Genomic DNA, 23,011 nt, shown 5'->3' with positions numbered 1-23,011 from the left:
GATTCAAACAATATGAACAAATATAACAAAAGGGGGAAAACAGGCAGAAGACAGAGCGACAGCAGATAAATGCAAACGATCATCAGCAACAACAGAATGTAAGAACACACATGTCTCTGACCTGCAAAGAGTTTTTTTAGGTGTGACTGGATGACACTAGGGTTGGTTGCCTGCCCAAGAATTTCTAACAGATCATCATCCCCAATGAAATAGAACCGTGGGAAGGCAGACCGTTTCTCCTGTGATGCAGACACAAAACCACATTTAGGTAGTGGTGATATTTGAAACCCATGTGAAAGAAAGCAAATGTCTTCTCACACGTGCGTATTCACCTCCAGGAACTCATTGAGTGACTTTTGGCAGCGCTGTAGTTGGTCCAGTATGGTGACGAGGGAGTTTCTGATGCCAGCCCTCGAACTCAGAGAAACAACTCTGTTGTCTCTCTGGATGTCTGACATTATAGACCTAAGACACGGAGCGAGAAGATGTTCAGTTATGCCAGTTTCTATTTGTCAGCAAAAGAGAAGCCACATGTAGTTTATGGTATATTATCACATGTAGTATATAGTGGTTTTCTAATCTTACTGAACACTCAAAGTGCGTCAGACTACAAGCCACATTTAACCACACAGTCAAATAGTGTTTTATTCTATACATTGCAAACATGGAGGTCTTTCAACTGTCAGAGGAAGCTAGACTACCCAAAGAAAACTCATGCACTCGTAGTGAGTGCGCACATTCAAACACCAGAAGGAAAGGTCCAAATCAGGAACGTTCTTGCTGTGAAGTATCAGTGTTAGCCACCATTGTGCCTAAATGGGCAAACGCTTCATTTGTGTTATTACACAGAGCTGCACACACTGTACCTGAAGTCCTCATCAACTCGTTTGAAGCGAGCTTCCTCTCGGGGCAATGCTCCTCGTCCAAAAATGGGCTCCAAATAAACCCAGCGCCTCTGGATGGCATTCAGACTGAGCAGATACTCATCCAAGTCGGACAGACGAACTTCCCACAGACTGACCTGGATATACGTGGAGTAAATACTCAAACCTTTGTCACAGTTTCTTCATCAGGGATTAAATGTTAATATATAAATGAACCAAATTTGTTTTTTAAAAACTGCATGTACCAATACAAGCTGAGAAAGGTATGTGAAAAGTACTTTTTCCATACATAAAAAAAATTAAGCACTTAAAGTTTATTCATAGATTTAAAGACCTTGACCTGACCTTGTCCTGGAAGCTGCGGTAATAAGGGGAATCTTTTAGCGACTGCAGCAGACAGCGATTATCTCCCACCTAGATAGACAGAGAAATGGTGAAAACGTAATACCTAATACATAAGATGTCATTTAGGCATTTAGTGTCAACTATGTCTCCCTAACAATTGAGTCAAGTATGCTCTTTTATTTGAACTGCCTGACATAACATTTCACTGATGTACTGAAACAACATTTGCATGTAAATATGGACAGCAACATTTAAAGAAGCAAGTACTAATTATATAAAAAAAAATTTTTTAAAAACAATAACACTGTTTCACAATCAGACACAATGGGTTCTATCTTGGTAAGCCTCTACAAACCTTATGTATGGGTCATTCTAAAGCAGGGGTCTCAAACTTTCGGCCCGGGGGCCACTTGTGGCCCACGTCACTCCTACTTGACGTGAAGAAATGTAATGCAATTACATATTGAACTTTTTTTGTAGGCATGATTTGTTTGTTGCTGAATGCAATATTGAAATAAGTTCTTTAAAAAGCAAAAAATGATTTAATATGAAAACAATATGAGCAGAGAGTACAAACATGTTGAGGGATTGGCTGTGTTGGTTCAGTGAGAGAGTTATTTGTAAAGAAAACAATTTTCACTAGAAGTCAAAAACTAATGTGTACACTTACGTCTGCATTTTTATTTTGTTAAATACAAACAAAATTAGAGTAGAAGTGCTGCCACGCGTTTGATCAGAAAGACAGTAACAATTTGTTTATTTGATAGTTCAAAGTAGTAGCAGTTGAAAGGCCTCAGTTAAGAGTGAGGAAAAAAAATTACGTTCACATTTGCAGATTTGTCTTGTTATACAATATTTGACATTTAAAGAAAACTAGCAAAACACTATATTTCTGGAAATATTTGTGGGTGTTTTTGTGTTTGTTTGTTTGTTTGTTTTTGTATTACTTGAACACTAAAGTGGACCTCCAATGAGATGACAGTGCCAGCAGTGGCCCACAGCCCATTTTGGTTTGAGACCCCTGTTCTAAAGAGTTCATTGGATTCAAGTGTGGCACTGATGCAACAAGTCAGCTTGTGAAATTTCTACCCTTGTAAATATTTCACAATAAGTGGCATTACTACAAAGTGGAAGTTTCCAGAAACCACTGAAACTCAGCCACAAAGTGTCAGAGTGCCAAGTGCTGAGGTGCATAGTTCGTAAAAGTCGCCCTCACTCTGTTGACTCAGTAAGTCGACCAGACCGCCTCTGGCATTAAGATCAGCACAAAAACTGAGTTTGCTGAGATGAGGTTTCCATAGCTGAGAAGCTCCTGTACTGTATGTGTAGGCAGTCTTGTACTTTTGTCCATATGTGGTATATTCAGGGCTCATGTTCAGATACATTTGTGTTCACGAAGTATCTTAAACCACGTTAGCCTAAATCACTAAAAGCAATACTTTAGTACAAAAAAAGTGTATAATTGCAGCAAATCCCTTTGTGGCTCTTTTTCTTATTCAATTTCCTCTGATAAATTAAACTAGAGGAAAGAAGCAGCAATCTTGTGCCACCCTATCCAAGGATATAATGAAGCTCAATTATATCTAGAGGCCATCGCAGATTCAATAGTCAACAATATAGAACATCTAAAACAATCCAATCTAGACAGGCAAAAGATTAACTACAGCAGGACAAATGTAAAGCAAGATGAGGATGAATGAGCGCAGCAGATAACTGAAGCTGTTTCTCAAAAAGGGATGCAAGTGCCAAGATTTGCCTGTTTGTCCCTCTGGAGTCATTAAACAGAAAAATCTCATTAGCCACTTGAATGTTCAAAATGTCTAAAGTTTCCTATTTGGCCATCATTTCCATCTTAGCAAACAAGTGCTTCTTTAGTGAATTTCAACAAGTGGATACATTTCAGGGGTTTTAATCTCGATTTGTATTCTTTTTACTATAAGTAAGTAGCTAATTTCTAGCTTATTTCTCTGAACTATCTCAAGCACTGTGCTGCCCAGCAATTTCTTATAGGCTAACTGCACCTGATCTAACTACATTAGATCTCTGTGTTCAACCTTCTCCTAGTTTAGTTCACAATAAATGAACTGCAATTTATACAGTACCTTTTTACACTCGCATTTTTAATGTAACACCTGCAAACCTAGATGGAGGCATCAAATGGTACTGATGATTCAGGATCTTGCCTAAAGGCACTTAAATTTAGCGTTGCAGGAACTGAGGATCGAAACATGGACCTTCTGAATAGCAGACAACCTGCTTTCAATTCTGGGTCACCATATACAACATGATTTTTGAGGGCCATAAAAGAGAACCAGACAACCAGAGAGGGGTGCAAGGTCCATCCAGGAGATGTGACTATTTTTCATAAAATGATTTATGGTCAACTCTAACCAATTAAAAAAAAACTCAATTTACTTTCCTAGTCAAACTTCAGAGATTCAGTATGGCATTGTGAACCAAATCTGCATTTTATATTTGTACACAACAGCTGACTTGATGTCTTTTTTTTATGTGTGCTCCACATCTACCTGGTTGACAATATCCTTCCAGTCCTTGATGAGGGTGAGAGTGCGCCCACTGCTGTCTGTGTACTCAGTGAGGGTGAAGGTAGCTGCAGCTCCCCACAAATCCAGCTCCCTCAGCGCTTCTCTGATCGTCACCTCCGCCTGAGCACGACTGTTCAGATCCTATATCAATGTGCACCACATGCACACACAAAAAACACACGCCTCTGCATCAGTCATATTGGGTTTTGCGTCTGGACCGCCCGTTTGCCTCATTACATTTCCAACACATCACTGAAATCTGCCAACATGCCAACTTTTTCTAAAAAACCTGGAAGACTAACATTTCTCAGCTTCGAGTCGTGATGTACTGACTTTTTCACTTCCATTTCTGTGTTTGTGCGTGCACCGTGTGAGAGGTTGCTTTAATACCCTCAGGATTTCAAACAGGTTTGATTTTCTTGCGATTTTCTTGATCGGGAGCTGGTCGTGAGGTGTTAATCGCTTCTCGTTACCCCATGTATACTACATGTTGCACGACACATGATTAAGGCGAAACTCGGGCCAATCCAAATATACAAATGCAGGCCAAAGCAGCTTTATAGATATCAGTTACGATCTTTATCATGCCATTACTGAAAATTACTGAGTTCTGATTCCCTAAAGATTAGGGCGCTAAAAAAGACATTTATATACAATTTCAAAAGTGTGTTTGTACAGACCTTGAGCTCCATTGCTTTCTCTATGATGGTATTTGCCACAGCAAGAAGATCACTAAAGGTAAGTCTCTCTAAAGTCATCCCTCTTGGGAGGCCTAGTAAACGGAACATGTCCAACCAGTGGTCCTGAGACAGGTGGTCCCCACGTACATACTTCAGCACTGGAATCATGTTCTAGAGATATTGAGACGAAAAAGAAAAGGAAACAAAAACAAAAAACAAGAAAACAAAACAAGATTTGTAATTAGATCACTTATAAAGTCAGATTAAAGATTTCCCTCACAGCCGTGTAGATTCAAATGAGACGTCACAGCCCCCGAGGGAACATCCCACCTTTGCTGGGATTCCCGCTCGGGGGTGGCATGGTGGTACGACAGGGCAGCACTTACTGTTCCCTGATTTCAATTCCACCATCAGGCCGGGGCTTTCTGTGTGGAGTTTGCATGTTCACCCCTCATTTGCGTGGGTTCTCTCCGGGTATTCTGGCTTTCTCCCACAGTCCAAAGACATGCAGTTAGTGGGGATAGGTTAAATGGAAACTCTAAACTGCCCATAGGTGTGAATGTGAGTGGGAATGGTTGTCTGTGTCTATGTGTTAGTCCTGCAACAGACTGGCGACCTGTCCAGGGTGTACCCTGCCTCAAAAAGGAGAAACGAGGAGAAAGGATGGAACTGTGTACATTTTTAAGTCATGTTTCCACTTAAACAAACTGTATATGAAAATGTAGCAGCTAATTGCTGTGACATTTTCTGAGTAAACTCCAACAAGAACCAGAATAAGTTTTCTGGATATCTGACTCAGCCAAAGCATACACACATATTTCAGATAAGAAGACTTGAATTGAATACGAAAAGAAGGCAGCGACATATTATTACTTGAACTGTACTAGTATATACCTTGTATTTGTCGACTTCCCCTTGTAGTTTAACAGACATCACAGTGGGTTGCTCTAGTTTTCTTAGTCTTTCTTGCCAAGTAAACAAAAACTCCTCAAATACATATGTTTTACTCCTGTAAATTAAAAGAAAAAACACACACAATTACATGACTAAACACATAGTACTGATTAAAAACATAATCAGTACTCTACGTAAAAGTTTAGATATGAGCCCTAAACATGACCCCCCTCTACCTGAATGATATCCAGTCTTCCTGGGCCTTCTCTGAGAACCCTTGGTGCCACTCCTCATACAGACCCCACATTTGGCTGCATTCCTCCATGTCTCTTTTTGTCTCTTCGGCCACAGAGAAAGACGGAGTCTCCAGATTGAAATAGGCACAGTCTTCACTGAGGAGAGCACAGGAGAGTCAGACTTTTGGCCGTAATTGAACTAAATGCGATCTCTTCACACCAGAGTCATAACTGAAAATGATCTTGTACAAGTTTTTCATGTGGCACACGATAAAGGAAATAAAAATCCCAAATACTTTAAACATTCTAAATCTCTTAGTGAATAAACCTGAATGAAAATAAACGTACAGCAGCTTAGTGCGCACAAGCTCTAGCTCCTCAAACTCTTGCTGTTTGTCCCTGATTGTCTGAAGACATACAAGCAGGGCAGCATGATCACCAGTCTCAAGCATCTCATCTTTAGGTTTTAGCTGGTCCCAGCGTGCCTTAAACCGCTCCAGATCTGCCCTGTAAACATCGATACGACTGGCCGCATAACTTCGCATCACCTCCACCTAAGAGAGTACCATGCATGAAAAAGAAGGAGTCATTCTGAGGAAAATAGGATCTGAAAAACCAGTTGGAGCAATAAGCTGATCTAAGTGTGTCTGTATGAGTATATGTCACCTGGTCTTTGACCATTAGCTGGTGGCTCTCCATGACAAGCTCCAGCTTGTCCCACTTGGCCCTGAGTGAAGAGAGAGAGTCCAGCCCAGCTCCAGCCACCGCACGTAGCAAGCGGTTCTTCTCCTCAGCAAATTGGAACTGAGGTAGAATCTGTGTATAGACATGAAGCACAGTTTGTTTCAAATGACATGGTTAAATTTTAGACGGTTCCTTGTGGACTTATAGGACCAATGCTATAAATCAATCAGAAATATGACGAGACATACTGTAAAATGCATTAAGGAAGACAAAGCTTTTATTTCTTTGACAGGGAGCAAAATGTTTTACTAGGTGTATGAAAGTTAACCTTGAATTCTAAAATTACCCACAAACAAGGAAGGAAGAAATTTACAAAAAACCCTAACGAGCTGGGTTTAGGAGTGCTTGTGTCTTACTTCAGGTTTGCGGGCAAGTATCTGGTTATATTTGGCACTAGCCGCACCAATTTCCTCCATACTCTCTGGTCGAGTGGACAAGGCGTCCATTGATTCTGTCACAAAAGTTTCTATTGCTTGTGTGTGGCCTGCAAGCAAGAAGGAAGAGAATATACTTTCAAAAAAGGAAAACAGAAAAGGAAAGGGAAAGTGAGAGCAAAGGGGATATCTTAGAGCTGAAGAAATGGAAAACAAATTTTCAAAACACAGACACAAAATTGAGAAAGAGAAATAAAACAATGTTTTTTCATTGGTGAGATACACTTAATGTCTTTTATATAAAAGCATTTATTGATGCAAAGAGAGAAACAAAGTGGGGGCTTGGCTAGAGTGTTTTCGTTCTGCCACAAACATTACATACTGGAAAAAACAAGGAAAATCAAGGTGTCTGTGTTTACCTTGTATAGATTTCCTAAGTGAGAGGAGCAGCATGTCAAACAGCCTCTGAATCAGGTCATCTATGGCGGCTTTTACAGGCTCACAGTTGACGGTGATACAGTCCACTTTCTCCTGACTGACAAAGAACGGAGGCCAGTGACAGAAATGCAGTTGTTAAGTGTTACATTTGTGGTGTAAGTTCACTTTTAACTGCACAAACTGTACCCAATAAAGAAATATAATAAGTAAAACTATAAATGGATAAAGCAGGTCACTGACTCAGACAGTGAGACAAATTCTTAGTAGAGAACAGAACATAATGCCTTGGGCTTTTCTGGAGTGCATCATTTTCTAAAAGTTATGAATTTGATGTGTGATCTTTGCTGGTATGATTAAACAAACCTTCCCAAGCTGTTACAGAGAAAAACACTTCAGAGGACTCGATTAACAATTAACTTGTAACAAACAAAATCACTTAAGATATCAAAACAATCTGTGAATGACCTAGTTATATAAACAGTATATAACAATACAGTCTATACACTTTTTGCAATGTTTACTGTCCTTATGTGTAAGCATAAATATCATTTTCATTTCACCAGGTTTAATTACATTAGTTAATACGTGATGTGTACCTGGGTAAACGTTCTGACTCTTTTCCCTTGGCTTTCAGGGCTTTGAAATTTCTTTCCCAGTCCTGCACAGAACTCAAATGCTTCTCGATCAACTTCTCTAAATCAGTCTGTCCCAACACCACCCACTCCTGCACTCACGCACACACACACACGCACACAGGATCACAGTGAGGCGGGGTGCAGTGCATATTTCCTATTTTTAAAGGTGTCTATGTTAAAGGTGACAGTAACGATATCATCCATCAAGACATAGATGACTAAATAAAAAGAGAAGTAAAGAGAAGATGAGATAAAAGAGAAGTCTGGTGCGGGCGGAGGGCTTCCCCCTGCAATTTATACATGCATGATCGCAGACTAAAGGGAAAAGACAATAAACTGTTCTGTCATGGTAGTATGCAGGGGAACACAGCAGTGAAACAACAGCGCTTCAGTACAAAAAAAAAAAAAAAGAGAACAATGACTGATCCAGGTTTCATTCTTTCAAAGACAGCAATACAGTTATTCCTCAGTGCAGTGCTTCAGTGAGAAACTTGTGACAAGTGTTTCATTATTTTAAATATACGTACATATATAAAATGGTACGCTACTGAAAGAAACTAAAATCAAGTCAGAACCATGATGATGATAATACTAAAGATTTAAGTGCTGAGCCAAATAACTGATCGGAAGTTATTAAATCTCGAGTCCGAATTTGACCAGCCTCAAATCCGGTCCAGGTGTCAAAGAGTTACACAACATGCAAATTTTCTTTTTTGTACATAAAACACTATACAGAGGCTCTCTAAAAGGAAAGTTAATAACAAATCACTCTCAGAGTAATTATAAAAGTCAAAACACCTTGAACTTGTGTTGTATAGCTTCCAGGCGACTAAAGAGGTCCTCAGCCTTGCTGAAAATTGTGAGGAACCCAGACGCATTCCTGTCAATCATGATGTTGAAGATGAGCTCCTCCCCCTGGGTGCTGACCCCTCGGAACTGGTTTGGGATCGAGATGAAACGCTTCATTTCTCTAAAATAGCGTGCACGCACCTCCTCAAATGGTGGCGAGAACTGTAAGCGGCCCTGCCTGTTAACAAGAACAGGATTAAAACGATTCCACGGTTTACTCTTAAATCCACATTAATCGATGATACCCTTTTAGAAGAAAGAGGAAGTGATAGAGAGTTAGAGAAAACTGTTGATATGACCAAGGGTGAGAAGTGAGAGGTGTGGGGAAAAGTCAGTAGTTGCTGTTATTGACAAGAGAAGTTGAAAATGCAGATGCAGAGAAAATGCAGAGAAGGGAAAAAAGATGACAAGAGTTAGAGGGCAGAGAGAGAAAGCAAAACCTGGACAAGTGAAATTTTGGGCACTGACTTGAAAGTGAGATCAATGTGTATTTCTGGCAAGTTCTTGTTCAGTGCTTCCAGCCCAGTCTGATACTGGTGTTCAAGAGCTTTGTACAGCTGATGGTTCCAGTGCTGACGCCATGCCCGCATGTCATCAGACCTGAAGCCCTACAGACACAAACGCACACACACACACTTTTTATTTCCTATACAAAAAATATTTTAACTATTTATCCAGAATGATTTATCCTGAAATAAGAATGTTTTCATGCTGAAAACATGGAGACATATTTACTTCCGTATTTTAATTTTTTTTATTTACTATTATAGCCAAATCAACGCAACTATTTGTAAAAAAATATTTTATGCACAAAATAAAAATCCTATTAGGCAAAACATCTGCGACACATTCCATCCAAGACATCTCCAGTCAATACCTGAGCCTCCAGAGTGGCAAAACCAGCACGAAGCTCCTGAAGACCATCCTTCCATCGCTGCTGATGTCTCAGTAGGTCAACATTCATCAGTGTCACGACCTAAAAAATGTACCCACAGATACGGAGAAGAACAAAGAGAATAGTAAGACTTTTGCTGCTTATTCCAATTTGAGTGGGGAAGTGTTGTTGCAAAGAACTGTACTAAAGGCCAAAAATTTAAATACTGTGTCTCTGCTAGCACCTTCTCAATGAAGTCAGTGTGCCATTTTCGTAACTTCCTGTTTTCGGTGGAGAGTTTTTCAGCAGCAGCCTGCAGCTTGCCAATGTAGACTTCTAACTCTTTGGGGTTGTCCCAGGTGATCTGCAGCTTACTTCCTGTTTTCTTTGACTGAGAACGAGGATTCTTACAAAGACAAGCAGACCGATTATCTCCACGTCAAGACACAAAATTGATGGCAGGCAAATTTTCAAGGTGAACAAAGTTCACCATATATATATATATATATATATATATATATAAGGTACTGGCAACTCATCAACTTTGACTCTTATAACATTACACATAGAAAAGAGAATGAGTACAATTAGTATTATAAAACAATACTTTCAAATGTGTGCTGTACCTTAATGACATGCTCAAAGGCCAGGGCAAGATTTAACATCATAGGTCTCTGAGAGGGAATCATCTGCTGGTCAATGGTGTTGTAGAAATGAGCAACCTATGAAAACGGTAATATGTAACAGTACGAGCATAAAAAAAGCAATAGATATTCATAAAGATATCCACAGATATACCCTGGCTACTATGTTAGGAATACATGCTCAACTGCTCTTTAACAAAAATATCTAATCAGCCAATCACATGGCACCAACTCAATGAATTTAGTCTAAGTCTGAATCTGAGCGTTTCAGAAACTGCTGATCTGCTGGGATTTTCCTTCACAACCATCTCTAGGGTTTACAGAGACTGGTCTAAAAGAGAGAAAACACCAGCAAGCAAACTAAAAAGACCTTGTCAGACTAATTCAGGAAGGCAACAGGAACTCAAATAACTATTTGTTACCACCAAGGTATGCAGAAGAGTATCTCTGAACACAAATCACACCAAACCTTATTGCTATATTGGGCTTTACTAACAGAAGAGCATTCTGCATGCCATTCCTGTCAGGTAGTAGCAGGAAACTGAAACTAAAATTCTCATGGGTTCAACAAGACTGGACAATAGAAGATTAGAAAAAGCATTCCCTGGTCTGATGAATCTCAATTTCTGCTACAACATCCAGATGACAGAGTCAGTATTTGGTGTAAACAACATGAAAACATGGCTCTATCCTGCTTTATATCAGTGGTTCAGGCCGGTGGTGCTGGTGTAGTGGTGTGATGGTCTGAAGGATATGTTCTTGCCACACTTAGGCTCCATATTAAATACTGATCATCATTTAAATGCCATAGCCGGTTCTGCCGGAGGTTTTTTCCTATTAAAAGGGAATTCTTCCTTCCCACTGTCACCAAAGTGCTTGCTCATTTGGGGTCACCTGACCTGATTGTTGTGGGGGTTTTTTACCTTACAACATAAAGTGCCTTGAGGCAACTGCTGTTGTGATTAGGCACTTTATAAACTGTACTCAAATGGCCTCCACGATTACCAGATCTCAATCCAACAGAGCACCTTTTTTGGGCAATGGGCAAACCCAGGATGTAACTCAGGACTTCCTGCACGTAACAACTGAAGTGGCAACTGAATGTATATAAATAAATTAGGAAAGAAAAAATATTGCATGTCTTAGCTTCCGCTCTCACCTGTTTTAGGACAATGGCTTGTCTGTAGAATTTATCTGCAGTATTAGCAGCCAGTTGTATCTTGGCTGGGATGGAAAAGCCCAGGGCAGAGAGCTGCCTGACCTCCCTGAGCAGACTGACTAGTCTGTCTGAGTACTGAATCTTGAGTCTGCCATCATCATGGTCCAGCTCCATCACACGGTTACTGGCCTGAAGACTATACAGGGTGTGAGAATAGAGAAGTGCAAAATGTAACATCCATTCAAGCCAATATTCGTTCCACTCTGGGTATTTTAAATGATTAAATAAAAAATACAAAAAAACAGCATACAATTGCAAAAGGATTTAATAACATTGTAGAATTGCATGCCTCTTTCAAACTTGTATATTAATGACCAACATACTCTTCTGTGATGCTTCAACTGAAGTTCTTCTTTACACTTTCATTTCTAGGATTTTGTAACCTAAGGTCAAAATATTACAGACCTGATCCCTGACTTTGGGTCAGTCAGCTCAGAAAGTATATCTCTTGACCAGTCCTCAAACTGCTCTTGTTCATAGGCCCTCAGAATCTCCAGCAGGTCATCACAGAAATGCAGGAACCCTTTGAACCCAGAGAGATCTGAAAGCAGAGCCTCAGCTAGGCGGACAGAGTCTTCCACCTATTGTAAGAATGAAAGACATGAAAATAAAATACATTTTCTTTTGACTGTCACAGAAATTATTTTGTATTTGACATATTAGAAACAAAAAAAAACTGCAAATGTAACAGTTGTTTTATAGCACTGTACAAAAGTCTTGAGCACTCTACATTTATTTATATCTTGCTTTCAAGAATGAGACTGTCTCAAAATGTTTTAAAGTGGTCTTGAGCAATTGTTCTTCAGACTTTCTGAAGTTTTTCCAAAGTTTTTCTTTAAAGATTAGCTGCTTTTTCACTCATTTTCAGTCCACTCCTTGTACCTGACCATTTTCAAAGGTTTTTTTTATGTTTTTAAGCTCCTAACACTGACCTATGACTTATTCCAGCATAAAAAAAGGCACCTAACTAAATATATAAGCCAGCATTGTGTCTACATATGGGAGAAAACTTTATTTGCTATCTTTGGGCATTTTGAGGAAACTGGGCAATTTGAGGACTTGAATATTTTAGGAAATTCAAGAAGTTGAGGCCTAAAATTATCTACAGCACATCAACAGTATCTGAAAGCCTTGTCTTTAACAAATACGAAAAAATCCAGCAAAGAGCTGACACAGGAACTGAGATATGCATCTGGACTATCAAATGACCCAAATGACTTCTGAAGGCTCATCAGAAACGGTTTCAGTGAAAGGGTGGCTGTCAAAAGGGGAACAGGAAGAAACAGCCGAAATATGCCTCATTACACAAAATTAGACTGAAAATCAGTGGCAGGTCTTATGGAGCAATTAATCCAAATTTGAAAATGCTGCTTCACATTGCTTTTCATTGTCATCAGTATGTAAGGAGGAGGCCAGGAGGTAGATATAGCAGTAAGTGTCTACAGTAATCTGTAAAAAAAACAGTGGAGGCAGCATTTCATCCAGCGAGGTTGAAAATTTTGATTGAACTATGAATGCAGAAAAGTAAATGAACAAGAAATTGTTCATCATTAAAGCAAAAGTAAGTGGTACATCACCAGCTTAAACACAGTACCTCATGTAAATCTTACATTTTGTTGGCATTTACAGTGTAGGGCCATAAAAGTTCCAGTAGCAATAATTTTTGACATTAATGTCGTGTCATAACAATAAAGTTGACTGAGAGTTTTTTTTAATGTCAGGTAAATCTATGAGCTGCCACTGACAGTCTGGGTTGCTGTGGAGAAGCCTGGGTTTGGTGCTATTTGGCCAGTAAGGTAGGGTTAGGAGAGGTGTGCTCACATGTTGGTGCCATACTCTACATCGCCATTCTGGCAGCTGTAAATGAACCAGTCACCTTGTGTAGGAGCTGCCGCACCCAAACTATTTTGTTGACCACCTCAGGGAGGTTTCGGCCAATAAGAGGGCCAGACTTGTCACCAGGACTTCCATGGCAGCGTGTCTCAAAGTCAGTTTTCAGACCTGAGAAAACCAAAAGAGAAGAAGAGGGGGGGTCAGAAATCAGAAGTGACAATTTATTACCACCTAGTTTCCCAAAAGAGAGAAGACATATTAGACATATTATTTAACATATAACACTGAACTAATACCAGCATTCCTAGACACTCACCATACTGCTCTCAGGACATTCACTCTAACATCTATAGAATTTTATTGCTCTATTCAAACAAAATCATTTCTAAATTTCTTTCTCCCAGCCTTACACAATAAAATCAGCTGTTATGGACAATAACATTGTTAAAACAACATTAATTCAGCATTCACTGTCACATAAATATACAGCATGCATAAACAGGATTTATTCAAGGTGTTTGTATTATCCTCCAGTGTTTAGACAAATCACTGTAAAGTCAAAAACTGAGAAAAATATGTATGTATGTATGTATGTATGTGTGTGTGTGTACTATGTACCCTTGTTGTCGTCTAGTAATCTCGCCAGTAGGGTCTCTCTCTCTGACTGCAGTTCTTTGCGGATGGTGGGACGTCTTATAAGCTCCTTATGTTTCAGAAATACCTGTAATAGCTGGGAAATAAATACACACTCAGGCAAATCCAGTAAGTTAACTCATCAGCACACACCCACACAATATTTCACAATCTGAGCTGAAGTGTGATGTTTCACTACCTGTTGTGGGTTGTCCTGTACATCAGCTATATAGCTCTTCAGTCTGCCAGCAACCTCCTGCTCTGATGGAGCCATTAGACGCTCAAACTGAGCCACTGCTGCTCTCCAAAGAGGCTATAAAAGCACAAAAAAATCAGAGTAAGCACTGATTGCTATTATTAATCCTCTGCACTTCATGATCACTGATGATGATCATTCCTTCTCTATCTATTCCTGTCACTGTAATTTCCTTCATTGATCAGCTTCTCAAAGTACTCTTTTCATCTTCTTAACACACTCCTGTCACTTTTAAATACATTCACAGCTCCATCTTTAACCATCCTAACCTGCTGCACATCCTTTCAAGCCAATCTAATCTTCCTTAGCACCCAGCCTTACATACAATTCACTATAAGCTTTTTCATTTATCTGTCTACTATTCTTCTTCTTCTTGACAATCCCAATTTTTCTAGGATCTCTACTTCCTGTGGAAGCTGAGAAAAGCCCATCTCCCACCATCCATTCTCACCACCTTCTACAGAGGGACTATTGAGAGCGTCCTGAGCAGCTGCATCACTGTCTAGTATGATAACTGCACAAAATTGGATCGCACTACCCTACAACGGATAGTGAGAACAGCTGAAAAGATCATTGGAGCCTCTCTTCCCTCCATCACAGACACTTATCGTAACCGCTGCATCTGCAACGCCACCGGCATTGTGGAGGACCCCACACACCCGTCACATACACTTTTCACCCTGCTGCCTTTTGGCAACAGGTACCGTAGCATTCAGGCCCTCACTGCCAGACTGCGAAACCGTTTCTTCCGCCAGGTCGTCAGACTCCTGAACACTCAGTGACTGGACTGACACACACACATACCTTCATACACATCACTACCAATCACTTATCTGCAGAATCTCATACACACACGCACACCTTCATGAACCAAGTGACTTTTTGCACAATACTTAATCTTTTGCACATTTCTATTGCACTGTTGTGTCTGCACTGTTTTGTGTCTGTATCATCCTGTTCTGTTGGGTGTTGGACTGTCTTTGTTTGTTTTTTTGTTTTGTTTTTTCAATTTATGCACATTGCACTTTATGTAATCCTCTGTTGATTGTCTGTTATATGTCATATGTAGCACCAGGGTCTTGGAGGAACGTTGTCTCGTTTCACTGTGTATTGTACCACTGCACATGGCTGGAATGACAATAAAGCCACTTGACTTGACTTTTGTTGGACAACCTCTTTCTTTGAATACTTTCCTGTGCTTCCTCATTCCACCACCTAGTGTCTTTATCTTCCTTCTTTGGTTCTGAACACACCAAATATCTTCCTGGAATTTGGTTTCTATCACCAGTTCAGCTGTACTTTCCCAGCCATCTGGTAGCACGTCTCTGCCACACAGAGCCTATTCAGTGGTAAATGTGGTTTAAACTGTGATTCTTCAGAAGTGATAAATACCAATGATTCACTTGAACTGCTACCACTCGGTCTACCACAATCCACAACAGTTGCATATAGATGACAGAAACAAGATACACAGACACGTGAAGTTCTTTATATCGAACCTCTGTATAAGGGTTGTAATGCAGAGGGTTGAGCCCAGAGAATGGTTCGAAAACACGCTCTACAGTCAGAGCCTGTTGCTTCGCTCCTGGTAGCAAACACAGCAGCTTCTCATGAACCACACGTAGAGTCACAACCTGGAAAACATAAACAGAAAAGTGTACAGTGTGCACATCAGTGTCCAATATCCATTCTCACAAGAGTCAACAATATGACTTGTGACTTCTTAGTGTAGAGTAACAAACATCCATGTTCCATCCATGGAAAACAGGGCAGATAAAATATAGTTGTCAGAAAAAAAGAAGAGGAAATAGTGGCTACATGTGTTTCAATTAATAAAACCTTTCTGAAATTAAAAACAAAAATAATCAAATACTCTATTTAATAACAGGTCTTCTTTATAAGAGACTGACAACTTATGAAATGACAAAACTTAGGCCTGAATGTATTTTAACAAGAGCTCCAAAACAATTTTTTTCTATTTATCTATTTATTTTAAGGGCCAATCTCTTTTACTGGTCTTATATTACACTTTTTTGTGTTCTGTTCTTCAGTAGAAAACATGCGAGGGAAAATTCCACCTAAATGTGACGTCTAAAAAAGTAGCAAGAAGGAAACTGATTATTAAAAGTGTGTCTGTAAGTTTCATTTAATCGCTGTATTCAAAGCAAACAACAAAGAGGTTGTGCAAGAACAAGCAAAACAAAACAAAAATTCTGCCTGTTCTCGTTAAAGTAAACAAGAAGTGTTCTGGAACAGAGCCACAGTTTACTTCATTCAATCTGTTTGCGAGGCACTGCAGGGTTTCCGGGGAGTGTTTGTTTCCCTTCCAGGGGTGGGGGGCATGTCTCTTCCACACCTGAGGAAAAAATAACAAAAATAATTTAACAGGTTTCCGGGACTGAACACAAATCATCTTCATCTGGCTTTTAATTCACAAAATGAAGAAACAGTATCTGTCAAATTTTACACACTATTTCCAGCTTGAAGAAAATATATTTCTTACACCATACAGTACATTTGGAGAGTATTCACAGCGCTTCACTTGTTCCATTTTTTGTCACGTTACATCATTATTTTAAACTTGATTAAGTTCAGTTTTCACCAGAAGATTTCACAGACAACACCCCATAATGACAAAGTGAAAAAGGTTTCTGTGAAATTTTAGCTGATTTATTAAAAATGTGTAACGTGACAAAATGTAGAACAAGTGAAGCCCTGTAATTATTTTCCAAATGCACTGTTATTTTTTCTCATTTTCTGAAGCTTCCCATACCTGTCCAGTTAAATGCTCACAGGCTACAACCCACTGTTCACAGATGGCAAAACCCGTTCTCAGGTTCTCTCTCACTAATACAAATGGTTCCTCAAAGATTTTAAGACCACTCAGCTTCCTCTGGACAAATCTCCCCAGGGCCCCGCCTTGTACAGGTAGATATAAAGAAATGCAAAAAGAAGATTAAGAATACAGTTGCTACATGCATATGCATATTAAAAAAAACCCAACAATTTAAAAAAGATTTCACAGGCACATAACAGGTATATTTGGCAACATATTATCCAAAACCCAGAGACCTCGATAGTACGTCACTGCAATCTAAAGCATGTAAGCATTTTATTTTTAGCATAAAGTACGTAATTGCAGTGCGTAGCAAGTACAAAAAAGGACATTTGTTTCAGTTCCCAAAATATGGCCAATTATTACTTTGTAATATAAGGAGTAAGTAAGTACTGTCATTGGCAAATATTTTCTCTCATTTCCCCTTTTTGGTTTGTGTGTGTCTGAGAGTCCTACCGATGACATCCATGAGGCGGACCATGCGTGTCTCTGGGTAAGGGTCGTAATCAGTCTGCCTCCAAATGTCATCCAGAGCGTCCCTGCTCTGTTCCACCAGATCCATAACATCAGACATAGACAGGCTATCGAGACCATCGTATTCCTGGTGGCAACACAAAGAGATCAGTGATCATTTTTAGTTTCCTCCCGGTGTGTTAACAGCTATGTAATAGTAACAAATTACTGTTGAAAACAGCACTTACCGTATATAGTGCTAAGCTTTAAAGATTTTAAATGTCTAAATTTGTCATATTGTAAATAACATTGCTTTACCAGCTTATTTATAGAATTATTGCTTAGTACAGTAACAGAATACAGTTCTCATCTCATAGTTTAATTACCTTCCCCCCTTTGTACAAAAACTATATTTAGCATCATATAAATGTATTCATTTTTATTTGTATTCATTTTTTAAATGAGTAAGTCTTGATACATGCATTCATACCTTTTGTATTGGTTTGAAGTGCTCAGTGAAATGTTGAGATCTTTCTCTCAAACTACTCTTCTCTGCAGACTCTGAGAGATCTGCCCAGTACTGGAACTCATCGCTGGGAGTCAGGATGCCTGCAGAGTGTAAGAAATATGATGTACAATGTCTAAAAGTCATAACGTAATCAGTGATATACAAAATGATATACACATACTCGCAAGACGTTTTACCACTCATTATGCATATGATTACATCGCTCCAAAATCCAACAATTTAAAAAACTACCATAACCATTCATTAACACCCTTTCTGCTAAAATATACTCTGCAAACAATATGTGCGCATACCCAAGACATCTTCCTCTGTGCAACCCTTCTTGGCAGAAGGTTGTGTCCCAGACTGGCGAACTACTGAACCCAGACCCAGCTCCAGCTCACTCAGGAGGCCAGCCAGTTTAGGGTCAAATGCAGAACGCCAACGCTCATCCTTGAGAGAACAAAAGGAAAGTAAAAAAAAAAACAAAAAGAAAAAAAAAAACTTTCTTTCTTAGTCTAACTACAGATAATGATTTTTCATGTAACATATCTGGAACCTCTCAATGCACAGGGACAGACTCACCTTTAGCAGTACAGGTGCGAAAACCTGTCTGACAGCCTGATAGAGGGTGTTAATGGGAGACTCCAGCATGGATGAAACCAGAAGGCTGTGATGAAGGTTATCTTCTGTGATCACTGTGGGACGCAGCTTGAAGAACACCAGCACATTCTCTCTAGTCTCCCCCACAGCTTCAATCTGTGTCAAAGGATGGAGTTGTTGTTGTTTTTTATTAAAAAGGCACTAAACCGTCAAGTCAACACATGGAAGGTAACTGTACAGAACGTCAAATAACATTTTGTTATTTACCCCTCCAATTAGCACCTCTGTGTGAGAGACCACAGTTCAGAGCCAGAAAAAGGTGCCCACCCTAGGTTGGAAATTAGTTTCTGCCTCAAGTGGAGAAGTTCAAGTATATCGGATGTTGTTCACAAGTGAGGGGAGAGTGGAGCAGGACACTGACAGGCAGACTAATCAAACCATCTAGAGAGGGATGTCTAACATCTCTACTTCTGCTGCCTCTTTGATGAACACCCAGATAAGTTGGAGAAAGTGAATCATGTATAAAAAAAAACAAACCCAAATCAATTTCTTTGTTAAGTTGATATTTAGAGATATAAATATTAATTGCATTAATATATTTATTGATAATTCATTTTTAAATATGGATTAGATTGAAAGATGTTATAGATTTAAACACTGCATCAGTTCAACAACTATCGATGTGTAATGTGACCCTTTTAATAACTTTTTTTTTTTTAAAGAAAACTTACCTTATTTGATAAGCGAAGGTCATTGTCATGTCTGCTGACAGATAAGACAAATTCATTTCCATCATCTAAGAAGTTATTGAGCTCTGGGCTGTCAGTCAGTGATGATGATGGCTTTAATCCATAGAAGTTTCCAGTTGTGGTCAGAATAAACTTCTTGCGGACATCATCTGAACCATGTGGCATCTTTCTGCTGGAACTAAAATACTGGCAGCAAGAAAGCAAAGACATCCAAATGTAGGGATAAATAATTGTAAAGGAATGCGTCTTTAAAGAGTAAACACAATTGTATTGCTTATCAAGCATAGATCTTGAGACTAAATAAAAAAATAACAATAATTAAAAGTAACCATAACGAGCGGCTTTGATATACATGGTTATTCAGGATAATCTCGCCTTTTTGCTGTTTTATCCAGCAAGAAATATGCCTTAATATCAAATACTATCAAACTAAATTTCTATTTGAACAGCCTACCGTTGGTAAACCCACGAAACCTTTTACATTCACTGGTTCAGTGTCCAGCTAGAGGTTATTGGGTAGTATTTAGAGTCGCTGAACTGACCCAGTGCTGACATCCCTGCTAAATTAGTAGCTGTTTTTGCGCTGAAACATCGTTAGCACATCAAACCACTAGCTTTTTTCGTTTTGTTTAAAATCAGACTTATGCCTGGAAAGCAGCAGTACCAGGTTGTGGCAAAGGAATGGCCACGGGCAGAGTAAACCATCAGCTAATAGCTAACACTAGCCTTGCCTGTGTAGATTAAAGTGCAGTGCATCAGTTCGCTGGCTCACTTTCGGCGCACAGTCAAGCTACAGAATATCTGGTTTCATACCGTTATGTCTCGAAAAGAAACCAAACTCCGAAAGCTTCTGAATGCTTAATCCATGGTTTGAAGTTTTAGCAAAATTGCCCCTCTCAGTTTGTAAGGGAGTTCGTCAATGCTAGTGTCGTTGCCAGGTAACAACGACGAGATTTTGTTTCACGTGACACAGCTATTCCTACGTAGTTTTTATGCGGCATTTACGTATGCGGCCACATTAAATTAAATGTTTGTTTTGCTTTGTTTTACCACATAGAAATGTTAGAATGCAATAGTATTTATTGCCTTGTTACTTTAATAGTAGAGTAGTATATACTTGCGATTCGGCTACTGTTTCAACGGCGACATTCCGGAAGCTACGCAAGCAGATTTAGATTTTCAAACTAAAAGATCTTATCAATCCGTGAAGCGAACTGAGCGAAACCGCGAGGGCAGAAAAAGTGTAGGTTTTATATTAGCATTAGGAAATGGTCAGGTAGCCTACTGTGAGCCAGTGTGAGTTGCTGAGGTAAGAAACCTTAAATAAGCATGCTTCTGTGTAAGAATAATGTTGCAAAGGATTCAAAACAATAATGACGCGTTTGTTTATCTTATTTAGTAAAGAAAGTGGGACATTGTAGACGTTAGGTGTATGCTGCCCCCCCCTCCACGTTTGCTGTGTGCTTTCATTTTCACACAATTTAATTTAAGAACAATGTAAGTAAGCTGTGTTAACTGAATCAGTATTGTTTTATCTAATGTGGTTAGCTTCTTCTTTAAGACAAAGATTCCCTGCCAGACATAAATTACTCATCCTAGACTGACCATTTTCGGTCTTGGATAAGGAACTCATACTTGTAAACATGGCAAAAACCACTTCACAAATAGGGATTCCCTTCTGTAAGTAGTTTCGTTTCTTTCACTGACTCTGCGTTGATTCATTTGGCACACACTGTGCTCATATCGCGTTGCGCATTTACATCATGAATGAAGATATTGTTATATATGAAAGTAAGTATGTTACAAAATTGCAAACTTATCTTTAATGCTGAGAAGCTAGTAACACTGACAATCAAATCTGTGGTCACACATTTCTCAAATCACTGTCTAAAGCAATCTTTTCCGTTATACGAGTTCAAGTCAATTTTGTGTTCAGTCTTCAATCACTCAGTTACTAATACAGCACGTGCAAAGACCCTAAAGTGGGACTGATGAATCAGGGTGGCAAGAGAGGAACTGTGATACTATATGAGGATGTCAAGAATGACAAAGAAATATGTGAGTGTGGTACAGGACATATATGAGGACAGAGAGATAGTGGTGAGTGCCACAATATAAGTGACACATTGGTTTAAAGTGGGGATGGGACTACATCAAGGGCAGCTCTGAGCCCTTTCTTGTTTGTAGTAATGATGGACAGGTTGACATACACTACCAGTCAAAAGTTTGGACACACCTTCTAATTTAATGTTTTTTCTTTATTTTCATGGCTATTTACATTATAGATTCTCACTAAAGGCATCAAAACTATGAATGAATGAATACTGAATTTTGTAGTAAACCAAAAAAGTGTGAAATAACTCAAAACATGTTTTATATTTTAGATTCTTCAAAACCGCCACCCTTTGCTTTGATTACAGCTTTGAGTACTGGCATTCTCTCGATGAGCTTCATGAGGTAGTCACCTGAAATGGTTTTCCAACAGTTTTGAGGGAGTTCCCAGAGATGCTGAGCACTTGTTGACCCTTTTGCCTTCACTCTGTGGTCCATCTCATCCCAAACCATCTCGATCAGGTTTAGGTCAGGTGAATGTGGAGGTCAGACTATCTGGCGCAGCACTCCATCACTCTCCTTCTTGGTCAAATAGCCCTTACACAGCCTGGTGTGTTTGGGGTCATTGTCCTGTTGAAAAATAAATGATGGTCCAACTGAACACAAAGCGGATGGGATGGCATGTTACTGCAGGATGCTGTGTTAGCCATGCTGGTTCAGTGTTCCTCAATTTTGAATAAATCTCCAACAGTGCTACCAGCAAAGAACCCCCACACCTGCTCCTCCATGCTTCATGGTGGGAACCATGCATATAGAGATCATCTGTTCATCTTTTCTGCGTTGCACAAAGACATGGTGGATGGAACCAAAGATCTCAAATTTGGACTCATTAGATCACTTCTGCACAACACAAATGATGGTCCCAAGCCCATTAAGAAGGCAAGAAATTCCACAAATGAACCCTGACAAGGCCCACCTGTGAAGTGAAAACCATTTTAGATGACTACATCATGAAGCTCATTGAGAGAAGGGCAAGGGTTTGCAGTATCGTCAACAAAGCAAAGGGTGGTTACTGTCAAGAATCTAACATATAAGACATTTTTAGAGTTATCTTTTTTTTCTTTGCTGCATAATTCCATATATCTTGCTTCATATATTATCTTCATTATCTGATATCATCAGTATGCATCTACAATGTAGAAAGTAGTAAAAATAAAGAAAAAAACATTAAATGAGAAGGTGTGTCCAAACATTTGATTAGTAGTGTATGAGGTCAGATGAGATCAAGCAGGGGTCTTTGTGAACTATGATGTTTGCAGATGACATCGTTATACGTAGTGAGAATAGGGAGCAGGTGGAAGAGAATCTGGAGAGGGGGAGGCATGTGCTGGAGAGAAGACAAATGAAAGTCAGTAGAAGCAAGGCTGATTACATGTATGTGAATGAGAGAGAGACAGGTGGAAAGGTGGATCAAAATAGCAAAAGTAGATGAGTTTAAATACCTGGGGTCAGCCATCCAGTGCACAAGACGGGTGAAAAAGTGAGTGCAGACAGGGTGTGGCTGGAGATGAGTGTCAGGGGTGATTTGTGACAGAAGGATAGCAGCAAGAGTGAAAGAGAAGGTTTACAAGAGGGCAGTGAGACCTGCTGTGACGTTTGGTTCGGAGAGGTGGCACTTACAAAAAGACAAGAGGCAGAGCTGAAGGTGGCAGAATTGAAATTGTTT

At 39.4% G+C, this 23,011-nt stretch overlaps 1 protein-coding gene across 5 annotated transcripts in view; it reads right to left on the bottom strand.

Moving 5' to 3' along the window:
- Window positions 1-20,384, bottom strand: part of dync2h1 (dynein cytoplasmic 2 heavy chain 1) — a 125,034-nt gene extending 104,650 nt beyond the window's left edge. For 3 of the 5 annotated variants that reach the window (XM_076892391.1, XM_076892394.1, XM_076892393.1), the window contains exons 1-32: window positions 20,047-20,280; window positions 19,216-19,419; window positions 18,467-18,640; window positions 18,196-18,334; window positions 17,864-17,982; window positions 17,377-17,521; window positions 16,858-17,003; window positions 16,354-16,440; window positions 15,584-15,718; window positions 14,028-14,141; window positions 13,814-13,925; window positions 13,239-13,363; window positions 11,768-11,943; window positions 11,303-11,498; window positions 10,126-10,221; window positions 9,744-9,905; window positions 9,503-9,601; window positions 9,094-9,233; window positions 8,575-8,803; window positions 7,738-7,865; window positions 7,123-7,238; window positions 6,686-6,813; window positions 6,252-6,401; window positions 5,934-6,139; window positions 5,586-5,741; window positions 5,350-5,464; window positions 4,456-4,626; window positions 3,758-3,916; window positions 1,230-1,298; window positions 867-1,021; window positions 333-465; window positions 122-239 (exon numbers count right to left, since the gene is read on the bottom strand). In XM_076892391.1, the coding sequence (XP_076748506.1) occupies window positions 122-239; window positions 333-465; window positions 867-1,021; window positions 1,230-1,298; window positions 3,758-3,916; window positions 4,456-4,626; window positions 5,350-5,464; window positions 5,586-5,741; window positions 5,934-6,139; window positions 6,252-6,401; window positions 6,686-6,813; window positions 7,123-7,238; window positions 7,738-7,865; window positions 8,575-8,803; window positions 9,094-9,233; window positions 9,503-9,601; window positions 9,744-9,905; window positions 10,126-10,221; window positions 11,303-11,498; window positions 11,768-11,943; window positions 13,239-13,363; window positions 13,814-13,925; window positions 14,028-14,141; window positions 15,584-15,718; window positions 16,354-16,440; window positions 16,858-17,003; window positions 17,377-17,521; window positions 17,864-17,982; window positions 18,196-18,334; window positions 18,467-18,640; window positions 19,216-19,398 (4,381 nt within the window). In that variant the 5' untranslated portion in view covers window positions 19,399-19,419; window positions 20,047-20,280. Of the gene's footprint in view, window positions 1-121; window positions 240-332; window positions 466-866; window positions 1,022-1,229; window positions 1,299-3,757; window positions 3,917-4,455; window positions 4,627-5,349; window positions 5,465-5,585; window positions 5,742-5,933; window positions 6,140-6,251; window positions 6,402-6,685; window positions 6,814-7,122; window positions 7,239-7,737; window positions 7,866-8,574; window positions 8,804-9,093; window positions 9,234-9,502; window positions 9,602-9,743; window positions 9,906-10,125; window positions 10,222-11,302; window positions 11,499-11,767; window positions 11,944-13,238; window positions 13,364-13,813; window positions 13,926-14,027; window positions 14,142-15,583; window positions 15,719-16,353; window positions 16,441-16,857; window positions 17,004-17,376; window positions 17,522-17,863; window positions 17,983-18,195; window positions 18,335-18,466; window positions 18,641-19,215; window positions 19,420-20,046; window positions 20,290-20,350 lie in introns of those variants that run through there. The other 2 variants (XM_076892392.1, XM_076892395.1) reach the window with 2 other exon arrangements.
- Window positions 20,385-23,011: the final 2,627 nt, after the last annotated feature.

The sequence above is a fragment of the Maylandia zebra genome, linkage group LG14, assembly GCF_041146795.1.
Source record: "Maylandia zebra isolate NMK-2024a linkage group LG14, Mzebra_GT3a, whole genome shotgun sequence".
Lineage (NCBI taxonomy): Eukaryota > Metazoa > Chordata > Actinopteri > Cichliformes > Cichlidae > Maylandia > Maylandia zebra.
The sequence above is the reverse complement of the archived record's forward strand: the minus strand, read 5'-3'. Positions and strand labels throughout refer to the sequence as shown.